The following is a 15765-nucleotide window of genomic DNA, read 5'->3' as shown; positions in this document are numbered from 1 at the left end:
TCTTGAAATTATATTCCCATTGTTTGTTTTTCCTCCCCTCGGCGTTGACACGGCCTGGAACTTCGCTTCCTGCCGTTGTCGCCCCGTTCCCTCCACCTGTGGGCTTACACGGAGACAAACACTCGGCTGCGATTCAGAAGATCACCACACCTCGCCCTTTTCCATTGGGAACAGCGCCCTTCCTGATCCTCCCTCTGGCGACTTCGTGAGCTACGCTGCTCGGTCGCTACGAATTCCACTCCTTTCATCCTCTCCCATTGTCGATTTTGCATGGCTTGGCAGTCTCCCTCGGCCATGGCTGGGGGCGGAGGGTACGTCGGCCCCGGGGGTGATGGGTCTTCTAACGGCGGGCATCCCCAGGGGACGGAGTACACCCTGCAAGGTGGGTACCCAGTGATAGATCTCGACGGTCGGGGGGAGAGGCTAATTGCTTTTTCGGTTCATTTCTAGGTGTGATGCGCTTTCTGCAGACGGAGTGGCACCGTCACGAGCGTGACCGCAATGCCTGGGAGATCGAACGCGCGGAGATGAAGTCTCGCATCGGAAAGCTGGAGGGTGATGTTCGTACGAGTAAACGCTTACATGAATCATTGGGGAAGCACGTCAGGTTGCTCGAGGCTGCCTTGAAGAAGGAGCGCGAGAAGGTCAGGAAGCTCAGCAACAATGAGAAGGTTGAGGACACTAGGGATCCGAAAGAGATTGCCAAGGAAAGCATCAACTCTCTGAAAGGTGAGATTATTGTTGGTTTACGGAGTGGTGATATCGTATCGGTATACTGATTGCTGTCTAGCCCAACGCCCCAAGCCTCATACGGGACCCAGCGAAGTCGATGTGAACCTTGAGAACGAACACGAATATCGCCAAGAGAACGAGCGGGAGAAGTCGCGATTGTACCTTTCGAAGTGCTCTCAGGAAGTTGCCTATCATGTCATTCCTTCGTCACACCCTCCTCCGGAACTCGGCGAGCAGGATCTCCCAAATCACATCTACGGCAACCAACAGCTGTCTCAGCAGAGCCTGGAGGAGGCATACCTCCAGCAGCAACGCCAGAAACAGCACCAGCAACAGCAGCAAGCACAAGCGAACGATATGATGGCGCGAGAGGTGGCGCTTCAGAACCACCAACCCGTCATCACACACTACGCAGATAACGCGGCCATGTCTCGCGCACAGAATCAATTTGGTTTCCCACCTGTGACCAGGGAAGCGATGGAGAGACGACCCCTCGAGCCACAACAAACCCCGCTTACCGCAATCGATAATAGAAAGCAGGCCCTCGGCAACTCGCTGATGGAAGAGCGCGCCGGTCAGGGGGACCAGGCATATGATGGATATGGCTCACAATCGGCGGCTAAGGATGCCAAGCAACAGCGAATGGAAGAGCAAGGTGGTGATGATGCAGATGGCTGGAACTTCGACGAGCCGGCCGAACCGGCACCGCAGGCGGAACAGGTACCACCGCACCGGCCTGATGTGGATGCTTTCCCGAATGCAAACTTTGTCAGTTCCAAGTCTCCGCAGCGGTCCGGATCTCTCTCGCATCGGCGGAAAAGTTCCGGTGCCAGAAGGAAGAGTGATGGTGCCGTTGATCTTGCAGCGGGCCCCAAGCCAGATCCGACCTTCAAGGTTCGCTTCGCCCTCCGCGGCCATTTGGATGTCGTCCGTTCGGTGATTTTCACGGGCGGCGGAAGCCCTTCGGAGCCGGAAATTTGTACATGCAGTGATGATGGAACGATCAAACGATGGATTATACCCGCCACTTATGGCACCTTTGGCGCAAGCTCGAGTGACCTGGACATTACCAGCTATTTCACTCACCGTGGACATGTGGGGGCTGTGACTGCGCTTGCAGCATGCTCTCCGCAGAACTTCTCCAATGGAGGCCGTGCGCTCGGGGACGGCTGGGTTTTCTCAGGTGGACAAGATACCAGCGTCCGAGTGTGGGAACGTGGACGTGTTGACCCGAAGGCGACGCTTGATGGCCACACGGATGCCGTCTGGGGTCTCTGTGTTCTACCTGGAACCGCAGGCTCTGTGTTAGGCGAGTCCAGCAGCCATTACGGTGGCCCCGATCGTATCCTACTCGCATCCGGTGGTGCGGACGGCCGTATCATCATATGGGCTGTTAGTGCGCCCCCGCAGCTTTCTTCCCCTCAAGCAGGGTCTCGACGCGCTGGTGGTAGCCGGAGAGCCAACTCGATCTCTTCCGGCTCCAACTTCCCCTCGTCACCGCAACCCAGCACGGCGACTACCACGCCATTCCACTACAGTATGGTTCGTCAGATTGTTCGGACCGAGTCTCCCTCCCCAACGTGCATTAGCCCGTTGTCGCTTGCAGGTATCAATTTTGTTGTGTCCTACACCGACGCCTCCATCCTTGTGTATGATACCAGGACTGGCGAGGAAATTGTGGGCATGGCGAGTCTGGAGACATACGATGGCACGCCTTCGACGGGCGTTAACTCTGTTGTCGCCACTACAGTCGGATTTGATGGTTCGGCAGGACTTGACCCCAGTCGGACAATGGGCGAAGAAGAGGTCGTCCATGGTGCGACTGGCTCCAGTGGTGTCGAAGGCGTAATCATTAGTGGATACGAAGACCGCTACATTCGCTTCTTCGATGCTAACAGCGGTATGTTTCACCAAGCTTCCTTTAGCTATTTGGTATACTAATAATCTATGTTTAGGCCAATGCACATATACGATGTTGGCCCATCCATCGGCGATCGCCTCGCTTTCGCTATCCCCAGATGGACGTGAGCTAGTCTCTGCGGGTCATGACGCCAGCTTGCGGTTCTGGAACCTCGAGAAGCGGAGCTGCACTCAAGAAATCACGAGTCACCGGTTGATGCGTGGTGAAGGAGTGTGTGCCGCCGTCTGGAGCCGCGATAGCCGCTGGGTCGTCAGTGGAGGTGGTGACGGGGTTGTCAAGGTGTTCTCGAGATAGCGAGACCCCTTTGCTGATGTATGTTTCTTTCTTTCGACAGCTGATTCTTCCTTTTCCTACGGCATGTTCTTCGCACGCATGAGATGGATGAGCGCTTGGCCGATTCTCGAGCATTTGCAACGGTGTCAATCTACCTGGCATATGTTCCTTTCTACTCCTGTGGTTATAGTTTCTTTACTCTTCTACCCTTTTATTGACAATCAGCTGCTTTGCTCGACCAGCCCTGCCTGATGGTACGAGCTTATGTTTTTTTCATACCTCTTTTTTATATCCTTAGCCCTGTCCTTGACCCACATACCCCACGCGGACTCGAAGGGGGGGATATAATGTGTGCTTTTATACTCCGTGACGTTCAACCGCTGTCTGCCACACGTCTGCAAGGTGTCTTTATAACACGACATTTTCGATACCAGCGAATTTCTTGGTGTGTTTCCATATGAATAGGATTTGCGGACCGTGTGGTCGCCTTTCTTGAATGTCTTGATATCCCTGGTCCCCAGTACATGGGGGGTGCTGTGGATGAACGCTGTATGATGATCTCCTTGCCCTGTCCTTTAGAGCCTTTCGCACCAGCCTGTACATTGCCTGATTTCTGCCCCAATTATTCTCGAACCCGTTTGCGAACTAGGGTACCTAAGCATGAAGTATAGATGTATTCAAAGTCGCTGAGCATTGGTCTACCCTCAACTGTACAATATTCCAATCCACATATTCCACCCCAATGCAATTTCGCACATAAGGATTTACGCCACACATCCAAATCGATGTCAAATCATTCCATGACAAGGTATCATATTACATACAATACACACCTACCCACGATTAAGCACCCCACGCTCCCCTACACACGAACCTAAATAATATTATTAAATAACAACTCATTGCTTCTCCCAAGCCCCCTTGAACACCCCCCTCAACCTCCTCGCCTCCTCACTATCCTTCAACCTCTGCTCCAAGAACCCCTGCAAATCATCCCAAAACGCCTCTGTCCTCAACACCTCCTCCCCACTCGGCCCAACCGCCGCCTTAGGCGCACCAGCAGCACCAGCAGCAGCGGCAGCAGTAGCATTCCCATCTCCCTCACCACCCTCCACAACCTTCGCCCCTCCCATAATCATCACCCCAAACTCCACCGCCTTGCCTCCAGCCAACATCTCCGGCTCATCAGCCAACAACTCCGCAATCGTCTTCCCCGTCACCGGCTTCCGCTTATACAGAATCTTGATCTTCTCCAATGACACCTTTCCGTCCTGTGCGTCAACCACCCGTTCCTGAACTGCGTCTTTGAGGTCCTGCACTGAGGTCGTGGTGATGGGTGCGTTGGGCAGGGTGAATTCGAATGCGGGGTTGCGTGCGCTCTTTACGTGTACGGTTATGGATTTCGAGGAGCCCGGGGCTTGCGTCCGTTGCACTTTCTTGGGCATTTCGGGGTGCGGGGCGCTGAGGCGGGGGAGGAGGTACTGTTTGTTTTGATTGTTAGATTTATTGGGTTATGGGGGTCCATGTGGGAGTGCATAGGGAAGAGGAGGGAGGCACGAGGGGATGGACGTACAGGGACGCGAGGTCCGACTCGCTCTTCGTCGAGGACATAGTCTGCTCGGAGCTTGATGGGACGGGAGTCGAGCGATGAGAGGAAGGATTTGATGAAGGCGACTTCGGACATGTTTGCGGTTTTCTTTAGTATAGGTGGCTGAGGCAGGTTGTATGTCGAGCGAGAAAGTGTATAGGGGGAGTAGATGAGATAGAGACAGTCAATATGGATGCGGCATGTGGTACTGCCATTACCCAATTGGGCGGTAGCTGAAGCCCATCCCTCTGACTGCATTGGATGCCTCAGGCTACAATACTTACCGCCTTGCGGGACTCTTTCTGCCGGCGCCAACCGCCCGCAGAAAAAAAAGTAACGAAAGAAAAAAGTTTGGATTCTCCGCTTCAGACTCCAGTTATCCAACTTTCACCACCCTTTTCCCATTCACATTTTCATTATGGGTGTCGGTCGTCGTATGAAGAAGCAGGGCCCTCCGGCCCCGCTGGATGAGTCTAAGATCACCATTTACAAGAAGCGCAAGGCTGGTGAGCCCGAGTCGAAGCCCGAGACGGGAAAGAAGCGGAGAAGATCTGATGCCGATGAGGAGAAGGTCGCGAAGCCCGCTGTCAAGAAGAAGGCCAATGGCGCTGTTAATGGCAAGGCGACTAAGGCTGAGGCTAAGCCTAAGGCTGAATCCAAGCCCAAGGCTAAGGCCGTCGAGAAGAAGCCGCAGTTCATGGACTCCGACGATGAGGACGACGATGAGGAAATATCTGGTATTGAGGAGATGGATGCCGATGAGTTCGACGATCTGGACGGTATAAGCGATGGCTCGATGGATAGCCAGGAGGAGGACAACGACTCGTTCGTCGATTCCGACGATGATGACCACCCTCGCGAAACCATGTTCTCCGACGACGAAGACCTTTCCGACGCTGAAGAGAAGCTGACCGCCGCCAACATCGAGGGTTTGTCGCGCAAGCTGGACCTGCAGAGACAGGAAGAGGAGGAGGAGGCCGAGCGCGAAATCAAGGAATCCGCCATGCAGACCAACATCGCCGGTGACCGTCCCGATGTCTTCGGCGACGCCGAGGGCACTCAGCCCGGCCTGGCTCCCGATCTTCAGCTGCTCCGTACCAGAATCACCGACACCATCCGTATCCTGGGTGATTTGAAGACCCTCGGTGCCCCCGGCAAGTCTCGTACCGATTACACCCAGCTGCTCATCGGCGACATCTGCACCTACTACGGCTACACCCCCTACCTCGCCGAGAAGCTCTTCAACCTCTTCACCCCCATGGAAGCCTTCGCCTTCTTCGAAGCCAACGAAACCCCCCGTCCCGTCGTCATCCGTACAAACACCCTCCGCACCAACCGTCGTTCCCTCGCCCAGGCGCTCATCAACCGTGGTGTCGTGCTCGAGCCCGTCGGCAAGTGGTCCAAGGTCGGTCTCCAGGTCTTCGAATCCGCCGTTCCCCTTGGTGCCACCCCCGAATACCTGGCTGGTCACTACATCATCCAAGCCGCCTCCTCTTTCCTCCCCGTCATGGCCCTCGCCCCGCAACCCAACGAGCGTGTTCTCGATATGGCCTCTGCCCCCGGTGGTAAGACCACCTACATCTCCGCCCTCATGCGCAACACCGGCTGCGTCATCGCCAACGATGCCAGCAAGCCCCGTGCCAAGGGTCTGATCGGTAACATCCACCGTCTGGGCTGCAAGAACACCATCGTGACCAACATGGACGCCCGCACCGCCTTCCCCAAGGCCATGGGCGGGTTTGACCGTGTCCTTCTCGATGCCCCCTGCACCGGTACCGGTGTCATTTCCAAGGACCCGGGCGTCAAGACCTCCAAGAACGAGCGCGACTTCCTCGCCATCCCCCACATGCAGCGCCAGCTTCTCCTGGCCGCCATCGACTCCGTCGACCACGCCTCCAAGACCGGCGGCTACATCGTCTACTCCACCTGCAGTGTCACCGTCGAAGAGAACGAAGCCGTGGTGCAGTACGTCCTGCGCAAGCGCCCCAACGTCAAGCTCGTCGACACCGGCCTCGGCGACTTCGGTAGCCCCGGTATGACCAGCTACATGGGCAAGCACTTCGACCCCAAGATGACCCTCACGAGACGCTACTTCCCCCACCGCGAGAACGTCGACGGTTTCTTCGTCTGCAAGCTCAAGAAGACCGCCGCCTCCCCTACCCCCAAGCCTGGCGATGCCGCCGCTGCCGCTACTTCTACCGAAGGCACCTCCGCCAAGAAGTCCAAGACCCCCTCCGTCGCCTCCACCACCACCGATGACGACGAACCCATCGACAAGACCCCCATCACCGACGAAGACGGCATGGTCATCGAAACCGAAGGCGGCAGCTTCGGTCCCTTCGAAGAGGACGAGGAAGACGCTGCCCGTATCGCTCGCGCCGAGCGCAACCGTCTCCGCCGTAAGGGTCTGAACCCTAAGGCTATTCTGAACAAGCCCGCCAAGTCCAAGTCCAAGGACGAGTCCTCCGACTCTCCCGCTGCCGAGAAGAAGAAGACCGAGGAAAAGAAGGAGAAGGAGACCCCTAAGAAGGATTCAAAGGAAGAGAAGCCCGCCAAAACCAAGACAGACACAGAACCCTCCACCACGACAAAGAAGCAGCAACAAAAACCCACCACCACCACCACCACCACCACCGCGCAAGAACCTACAGAGAAGAAGACGAAGAAGACCGCCAAGAAGACAAGCAAGAAATGAGTTAACCAAAATATGTAACCCATTTTCTGCTCTCTTTACTTTCCCCTTCTTGTAATCTAACTCATGAGGTGATTGTTGTTGTTGTTCTGACATAAAAAGCATTTATTTGTCTTGTTATTGTCTTGTCTTGTTGGTCTGTATGGGCGGCGCATGCATATGTTTTTCTATATCTTTGTTTTCTTTTCTTTTCTTTTCTTGGTATGATGATGATGATGGTGGTAGATAGGATAGATGAATAGCTTCGTTTCTACTTGGGCTGAGTGAGTGAGTTGAGTTGAGTCGAGTCGAGTCAATAGATACCATTAAATTTTCTTCTTTAATTTTTGTTCATTAATAGTTGCTTAGTAGGATTGGAACTGTAGTATGGTTTGGGTAGTGTAGATGGGTGGTAAGTAGGTAGGGATTACTAGGTTGGGGATGATGCCCTACTAGTAGCCGAGTTATCGCTTTGATTATGTTGCTTTGTCTACAATATATTTACTGTGGGCCAATAAAGTTGAACTGCATATTCTTCAGATTGCTTAACTTCATGAAATTAAAAACAGATAGTATAATCAATCAAGTCTAAACTCCAAATCTGCTGACAACATCGTGTCTAATATCAACCAAACCAATCACTCCGGTCTTTGCAACATCCTGGGTATGATGAATTCTTCAATGCAATGTTAACTGAAACCAAATGCAGGGGAGGGTCACGTATTTCTATTTCCCCGTTTGCCCTGCAACGAAGTTGGGTTGAGGGCGGGCAGGCACGGGCTCACTATGTGCGGTAGATCTTAACCACACTGATGATGTTCTTCCGGCAGATGGGACAGAGATCGACCTGGCGAGCGCAGGTCACGCAGGCACAAACATGCCCACAGTCATAGAACAAGGCGTCTTGCTCCTCTCCGTAACAGATCTGACACAGATCCATTTCTTCATCGGCTACCTCCCAGTAGCTGATGCCCTTGCCGTGGCGTTTGCCGTCCTTGTACCCGCCGACATACTTGTTGCCTGTCTTGCGCTCGACGTACGTGCCTTGTCCGTGACAAATGCCGTCGAACCAGTCACCGTCGTACGTGTCCCCGGTTGGGTACTCCATAAAGCCGGTTCCATGGCGCTTGCCTAGCACGAAATCTCCGACATAGGTTGCGGCAAGGTCAGAGATGTGCTTGCCCTTGCCGTGGAAGTGACCCTTGTTGAACTCCCCACTGTAGTAGTCGTTCGTGAACGATGCATCAATGGTCTTGAAGCCGGTGAAGGCACGCGTGGGGTGGTTGCGAGAATCAGCCCACAGATAGCGGACTAGCTGATCGGGATTGCCGAAGAGACCGGCCACGTTGAGCTGCAACCGTCTATAGAGGTAGGGGTCAGTCTGGGGAGAGTAATCACACGAGGATAGGTTAGGCTTACCTGTCTTTGTTCAACTTGTCACCCACAATAAAGCAGGTACCATCGGGAACATAAACCTCGAATGTCTCGCCCGAAGCCATGGTAGTCACGGTGGTTCCATCCACACGTTGCCAGATCTGGAAATCCTTCATTGGCGGGATCTTGAGATGTCTCCGGACGGCATTCTTGATGTTCTCTTCCTTCTTCGAGAAGAAGGATCCCACTGTGCGCAAGGCCTGCGCTTCCACATCGAACCTTTGGATGAAGTAATACACGTGGTCTACTGGCTGGGGGACCTCCGGCTCGATTGACGGAGCAGGAATGTCCGCAGCTGTGCTAGCCTGAGTCTCAGGCTCAGCTGGTACCGCTTGACTGGGCTCCTGAGTGGCCGGGGGAGCTGCATCAGGGACTCGGTCGGTATCCATCTGCTGCAGATCTTCCGCGATAATGGCAGCAATCACTGCATCGTTCTCGGAGTCTCCAGTAGTAGGCGCACCCGTGCCGCTCGAGTCCGTAGGCACAGGATCCTGAGGGACAATTTCGATGTGTGAAACATTCACAGCGTTGGTGATTGTCGCACCCCCAGTTGCACCGATGCTGTTCTCCGGTACAGTTCCCGATGAACTCGCGCGGGCAGCTTCACCTTCGGGAAGAGGCAATCTATCTTCCGAGGATTCTGAACCGGCGCGTTCAACCACAGCTTCCTCAGGCTTGGCCTGAATCGAAATCGCCTGAGGTGGATCCGCTATGGCGAAAAATTTGGCGTTCTCTGCTGTGCATTAGTTATCTTGTAAAATACGCGGAGGAAAAGGGACATACCATCAGAGACGACCTGCATCCAGAAACGGACCGTCTTCAGCGGAAAGTCCAAGGTGCTCGTCAGGTCGGAGATACGAGCAAATGCAAGGGTAGGCCCGAACTGGTCACGAGTGTGACCGATCTGCCACAGCCGGACATGCTCGGCGCAAGTGTTCTCGCTAGACTTGGCAGATGCCCACAGGGCAATCTTCTTTCGGAGATCAACATAGTTGGACGAGCGGGGCACAGTCAGATACATGACACCGTTTTCCAACTTGGCCTGTGACATCAAATCATACGTATCGAACAAGCTGCCCAATTGATCGTACTTGGGCAGCGAGTAGACCTCCACGTTGATCTCATCCTTGTCGCACTTGTCATCCAATTGCACCGGAGGGATGCCCGTTTCATAGTACTCTTTCAGACTCGCGGGCACGTCCCATGGACCTTGCGGGCCAGGCAGGAACTCCTGGACGACATCACTGCGGATGTACATCACGGCAATGGCAACATCATGGCCGGTCTTGTGGTCCACCTTCTGGGAAGCGTCCAGACCGAGGTGAGGGCCCAAGGCGGTCTTCCGAGTCAGGCATTCGACACGGTTATCACTGCCATCATCGAAAGCGAGCCATCTGGTTCCGGGGCCTCCCGGTCGCAGAATACTGAAGAATTTGCCAGACGTACGCCGACCACGGTGAACGATGTAGCCGTAGAGGACGTATTTGCCTTCCTGGCTATCCAGCAGCCATGGCGTCAAGTCCAGCTCCTCATCCAGATCGACTCGGTTGTAGAGCAGTCGCCATTGCCGAGCAGCCTTGTCCAGCTTCTGACGACCCAACTCCAAGTGAAGCACCGGTGGAAGTACCCAGCGTCCCGGCTTGGCACTCAAGTACCAACTGAAAGCTTCAGTGGTGGTCTTGGCTTGATCAGCTGGCACACAGATTCGGGAGTTGAAGTCCTTCGGGACAGTATTGATCACATCCTGAGTCTGCGCTTCACTGGGAAGCGACTCAATTGACGGGCTGTCGAACAGCCTGGCCAATTCTTGCACCGCGTCTGTGCCTGCCAGTTCGATTTCGAGCGTGCGGCGCAAACGTTCCCAGAACTCGCACACATCGCCGGAGTATTCGTGCAGGTTACGCAAGGTCGAGGTGATCATGTCCGTATCCACATACTGCAGCGATTGGCCCCGGGAGCGCAGCTGCCACAGGAACTTTTGCAGTGCATCACAGAGTGGCTTCGGCTTGACATCGCAGCTAGTCAGATGCTCCAGGACATTGGCCTTCTGGATGATCTTGCAGAAGGGCGCCATATGCACCCAGGTGGCCAACCCAGCCACCTCGGCACTGTGGTTGATGACGGAGTCACCCAACGGCCGATAGCCTGTGAGACTCAGGCTGTCCCACGTCGGCTCGGTGTCACTGGCATGCCACCAGAGGGAGCGAGTGGGGTCGTCGACAATGCGGATATACGCATCGAACGCCAGGGTATCGTTGCGGAGAAGCGCCTGACGCTGGCCTCGCTGACGGCGGTGGATCTGGTCCCAGGGACCATGGAAGTTTGTCCAGCCCCAGTCCAGGTTGTGGGGGTTGAACTGATGGCACGAGGACTGCATCCAGCCTGTCCGCGGCTCCTCGGGGTTATACAAAATGACGCCAATTTGAGCCGACACCCGCCAGGACTTGGTGCCGTTCGATTCTGCCTGTTGAGCGGCAGCGGGGTACTGGGCCTTGAAAGCCTCCAACCAGCTTGCGGAATCATTGGTCTGAGCGAACTTCATGTCAACGTCCGGTGCATTGACATCCAGGGCTGCATCAGCCGGGCCGTGCATCACCTTGAATTCGGTCTCGGGCAGATGCTTATCGGGCAGGGGCATGGTCGGAGAGCACTCGATGTAGATACTGAGGGAATTGACATTGTTCCCCCGAGGGAAGAACTTGATGGTCCACCAATAACCACCCATGTACGCGGGCGGAGAACGCATGATCTTGACGCGGTTGGGGGCGTCTGGGGTGCCTCGCACGCCCTTGATCTTCCATGTCATGCGGGCCTTCTCCGCCGGGAGGTATTCGGGGTCGTCCAGATCGGGATGGAAGTTCTTCTCCCAGTAGTCATCTGATTTTGTCAGCTATCATAGTTCTTTAAAACAGCTCTGTCCGAACTGCTTGTGTGAGCTTACACTCGTAGGCGCTGTAGTCGCCATCTGCCGCCGATTCAATTTCCTTCATTTCAGCCTCATCGGGAACCGATAGATCCTCCTCGATATCGGCCCAGTAGGCATGCTCCAGCTCCGGTTGGGGGGGCTGAATTACCGGAACGGGGTCTGCTTGCACCGGAGGCGGGATATCGACTCGAGGTGCCTCATCCTGAATCTCGACTGAGGGTGAATCCGATGAGGGGGGTTCTAAAGGAATGCTTGTTGTGATGGGGTTTGTGACAGGGACTGTAGAGTCATCTGTAGCCGCCTCGATGGTGACGGTGGTTTCCCGAACCGACTCAGGGGGTACTTGAGCGCTGAGTGTGATGGGTGGTTGTTGTTGTTGTTGCTGCTGTTGCTGCTGCTCCACATTGGAGCCAGGATTCGGAGATGCATCCATTGTGGTGGGTAGAAAGAAAGAAGACAGACAGACAACGAAGACGACCGAACTCAGCAGAGGACACAACAGTCACAGTTCACATGAAAAGAGAGGGCAGTTGCAAAGCAGCAGCAAATAAGCCGACTAACCGGTAGGCTGACAGAGCCGCAGGTGAGAGAGCAAAAAGAAGTGAGCAACACGAGTAGCCTTGACAGCCAGGCTCTGGATGCAAGTGAGACTGATCTAGGCAAAACCACACATTCAGATGCCGCTGTGGAGGGGAAAAGAAGAAGAAGAAGAAGAAGAAGAAGAAGAAGAAGAAGAAAAGAGAGAGAGATGAGATTCTCCTCACAATCAGCAAGGGAGGGTGGGGATGGAGGGGAAGCAAGAACCCAAGGTGACAGAAGAGAAATCAAAAATAAGACAGATCACACCAGAAGAGCAATAGCGAGCAATGACAAGCCAGTAAAAGCACGACAGCCTAACGAACAACTTGGGTCAACCAACGAAGCAATGAAAGTCTAGAAGGTCGGGCGATAAGAATAGACAACTGGGCTTATCAGCACCAGTAGAACGAGTCTAGTACTTTAGTGAGGGAAACTGGGGTAACCCTAAGCCCAGAGCGGTAAACCCAAGGAACAATCGGCGAGGGTGTATCGAAGGGAGTCTAGAATATATATATAGATCGGGCGGGAAGTGGGAAGTGATAGAGAGGATGGAGATAAGGAAAAAGAGAGAAGTTGAGATGAGAAAGGAAGAAAGAAGAGATGGAGAGGGGAAGAAAGAAAGAAAGACACTTCCTCGAAACGAAAGAAGAAAAGCAAAAATATTGAGAGAAAATAAAAAAGAAGAATTGATTGGGATTGGAAAAAGAAAGGAAAGCAGCAGCATAGAAATGGGGGGAAAAAAAGAAAAAGGATGAGGCGGCAATGCAGGCAGGACCAGATCACGGATCCTCACCGCTGGTTGGCATCCAATAATCCTCTGGCAGCTGCTGCTTGAGGGTCCGCAACCTGGACGCGGACTGGCCCAACTGGTCCCCTTCAAGTCTTGCCTTCGACTTGACCCCCTGCAATCCACCCCCGATGGAACTGGAACTGGAACTGGAACTGGAACTTCTTTCTCGATTGCCACCCGGGTCCCATTTTCGGATCCCGTCAGGTGGTGGTGGTCGTCGTCGTTCCAACTGCCCCCTTGAGTATCTCTCAACGGATAAAAGAATTCGGGATGGGAGAAATAAATCAATCTACTCCATACCCAAGGAAAATGATATGATACGGGCCTGCGATTCGATCGAGTGACCGGACGGATCGACTGCGCGGGGCGTCGCATCCCTGCAGCCCAGAGAAAGACAGGAACTGACCTGTCATTAGTTCGCTTTCGGAGCTCGTAATCTCATTAATCATTTGTATCACTCTATATCCATTATCCAAACACAAGACAAAAATCTAATCATCTATACCATACCTCCATACCAATCTCTTCCTCCCCTTCATGTCAATATTATCTTCCCAAGACAAAAGTCAATCAGGGCATTCCATTTGTTGCATGGATCCCCACCAATAAGTGGGTGGCAAGTCAAGTCGGAAGGATGAAACTTTATTGCCATGAAAACCCCGTGCCGACCGCAATGATCGACCGGTGGAACGACCCCCGGCAATCCAAGTCCATCTCAACTCTCTCCTTCCCCCATGATTTGCCATCCACCATTATTCGTCCTTCCAATCTTTGCCTCCGCCGAGGTTCCAAAGCCTGTGGATTCCGGACTTCCGGCTCTTCAAGGGGGGCGGGCGGCTGCTCTTCTCCGTGCAGAATTCGTCCTAGGGGGTGGCCCCTCTTGCGTGCTTTGTTTTGTCCTGTTCCTTTTTTTCCTTTTCTTTTCTTTTTTGATCGGAACCAAGCCTCCGATTTGCCTCCTAACTCGAGGGGGATGATGTGGGGCGCCTTTCGCGTGCCTGCCACGCCGGGGCCCAGCCCCTGTCGCTGCCCCTCTGTCAACCAAACGGCCCGAGCTGTCGTGGAAGGGGGGGAAGCTCTCACGGTCGATAGACACAGCAGGCCTAGGACCAGTAATCAATTTCTTTTATCTTATCGAGTTGATAGGAGGCATGGCGAGAGATAGAGGGGTTGGCGTTTGACAGATAGCAGGAAGTACCCCCTATCGGAGTGATGTCCCTCAAACTCGCACTCAGTTCTGAGACGTTTCACCGTTGGGGGTCGCCGGACTGGCTCGGGCAAACGAGGCCGCAACAATGAGCGGGAAGACCACTGTGGCTTCTGCATAGACCTTGACGGCCTTGGCGTCGGCTTTGATCTTACCCCAGCTGACGGCCTCATCCGGTCGGGCCCCCGCATCGCTGCCGTCAAACTCCTGTCCCGTATTGATGTACACGGCATGCTCGGCCCCGTTGCGCATCAGACAGGCGTTGGCAATGTGATGTTTGATGACTCCGCCACCCAGAATGATCATGCCGGCCCGCGCGGCCCGGACAGCCATGGTGTTGATGCGGCGCACATCGTCCACAATGTCGACCCGCAGCCGTTGCGGAGAGGAGCGGTAGGTATGGAAGTAAAGCATATCGCCCAGGGAGCCGTCGGTGAGGGCGGGACAGAAGATCGGGATGTTGTTGCGAGCAGCCCAGTACAGAACCGAGTCCTCATGGTTGATCTCGCGGCCGAGGCGTTCAATAATCTTGCTGGGGGTCCAATGCAATTCGTCCTCCTCATCGCCAGTTTCCAGTGCCTTCTTCTTGGCGGCTTCCTGTTCCTCCAGCATCTTATCCAGAATAGGGATCAACCAGTCTTCAAATGCACAGTAGTTGCTGTTCGGGACGATGAGGTTGCCGATCCGGTTCAATCCTTTGGCCCGCAGTCCAGCGCCCGGGGCAGTAAACGAGCCCATGTAGGTGGGAGCCAGGCATTTGATAAGATCTTCCTCGACACCGCCGGCCGTGGTGACAATAGCGGAGACGTGTCGGTTGCGGACCAGGTAGCGGATGGTGTCTCGAAGGCCGGAGGAGATCAGGTTGGAGGTGTATCCGAGAAAGATGGTGGTCTTCTCGCCGGTCTCCGGATGACGGTAGGCTTGCTATGTAGAGGTGTCACGGAAATTAGCTACGCTGCTAGGTCACTCAATGGCCGGGAAGAAGACAGGATGCGAACCATCTCGTTGACGATGCGGGCGGCTTCAGCGACCGCACTGCCCTGGAAGCCAGTGTATTTCATGTTGTCCACCATCTCGGCGACCGTAATATCCCGGCCTTGGAATCGGTCAAAGTCGACGCCGCTGACCTGCTGCGTCCCCTCAGGCACGGGCTCCGAGGCCACCAACACGGCATCGGTGACCGCAGAGGGAGGGGCATTGCCCGCGGCGGAGTCTTGTGCGGACATGGCTGTCGAGCGAAAAGGAGATATGAATGAGAATGCCGAAGTAATCAATAGCGTGAAGATATCCCGAGTGTGTATCAGTTAAGCGGGGACCAAAATGATATAGGCGAGGAGTAAACCCGGGGGCACTCAAATGCGGGATGAATTGGATGATGATCCCCTCCGTCTCTTCTGGAAATTTTTCTGCAGGCGGCGGGATTGGCGGGGGTGTGACAGCCCGTTCGTGACACCCGCCGTCTGTGTGCCTCAGGCATACAGGCAGGAAGGCAGACAGGGAGTAAGCTAGACCGAGCCATCGCCGGGAAATGCCCAGCGATCCTCCGGACACAAACTCGATTCCTTCAACCTAGTTCAGTACTGCCTGAGGCAGATAACATATGTTAGTCATCATTGATGGGGCCTTCCCGACAGGGCAAGAGAT

The 15765-nt window shown here is 54.5% G+C and overlaps 5 protein-coding genes across 5 annotated transcripts; 2 read left to right on the top strand and 3 right to left on the bottom strand.

Moving 5' to 3' along the window:
• Window positions 1-270: 270 nt before the first annotated feature.
• Window positions 271-2947, top strand: AKAW2_70120A (cell differentiation and development protein Fsr1; the record flags this gene model as incomplete). Its single annotated transcript, XM_041682665.1, has 4 exons — window positions 271-382; window positions 451-729; window positions 791-2632; window positions 2688-2947. The coding sequence occupies 4 exons, from the start codon at window positions 271-273 to the stop codon at window positions 2945-2947; spliced, it is 2493 nt and encodes an 830-aa protein (XP_041547004.1).
• An 878-nt stretch (window positions 2948-3825) lies between these two features.
• Window positions 3826-4610, bottom strand: AKAW2_70119S (uncharacterized protein; the record flags this gene model as incomplete). The annotated part of the gene is made up of 2 exons (XM_041682664.1): window positions 3826-4407; window positions 4500-4610. 2 exons carry the CDS (start codon window positions 4608-4610, stop codon window positions 3826-3828), a joined length of 693 nt encoding a protein of 230 aa, XP_041547003.1.
• A 322-nt stretch (window positions 4611-4932) lies between these two features.
• Window positions 4933-7209, top strand: NOP2 (rRNA (cytosine-C5-)-methyltransferase NOP2; the record flags this gene model as incomplete). The annotated part of the gene is made up of 1 exon (XM_041682663.1): window positions 4933-7209. One exon carries the CDS (start codon window positions 4933-4935, stop codon window positions 7207-7209), a length of 2277 nt encoding a protein of 758 aa, XP_041547002.1.
• A 760-nt stretch (window positions 7210-7969) lies between these two features.
• On the bottom strand, window positions 7970-11978 carry AKAW2_70117S (putative MATH and UCH domain protein; the record flags this gene model as incomplete). Its single annotated transcript, XM_041682662.1, has 4 exons — window positions 7970-8546; window positions 8605-9352; window positions 9403-11496; window positions 11561-11978. The coding sequence occupies 4 exons, from the start codon at window positions 11976-11978 to the stop codon at window positions 7970-7972; spliced, it is 3837 nt and encodes a 1278-aa protein (XP_041547001.1).
• Window positions 11979-14145: 2167 nt separating this feature from the next.
• On the bottom strand, window positions 14146-15347 carry DYS1 (deoxyhypusine synthase; the record flags this gene model as incomplete). The annotated part of the gene is made up of 2 exons (XM_041682661.1): window positions 14146-15045; window positions 15120-15347. 2 exons carry the CDS (start codon window positions 15345-15347, stop codon window positions 14146-14148), a joined length of 1128 nt encoding a protein of 375 aa, XP_041547000.1.
• Between the last annotated feature and the right edge of the window lie 418 nt (window positions 15348-15765).

Source organism: Aspergillus luchuensis, chromosome 7 (assembly GCF_016861625.1).
Source record: "Aspergillus luchuensis IFO 4308 DNA, chromosome 7, nearly complete sequence".
Classification (NCBI taxonomy): domain Eukaryota; kingdom Fungi; phylum Ascomycota; class Eurotiomycetes; order Eurotiales; family Aspergillaceae; genus Aspergillus; species Aspergillus luchuensis.
Note: the sequence above shows the minus strand (reverse complement) of the source record. Positions and strands in the feature narration are given on the sequence as shown.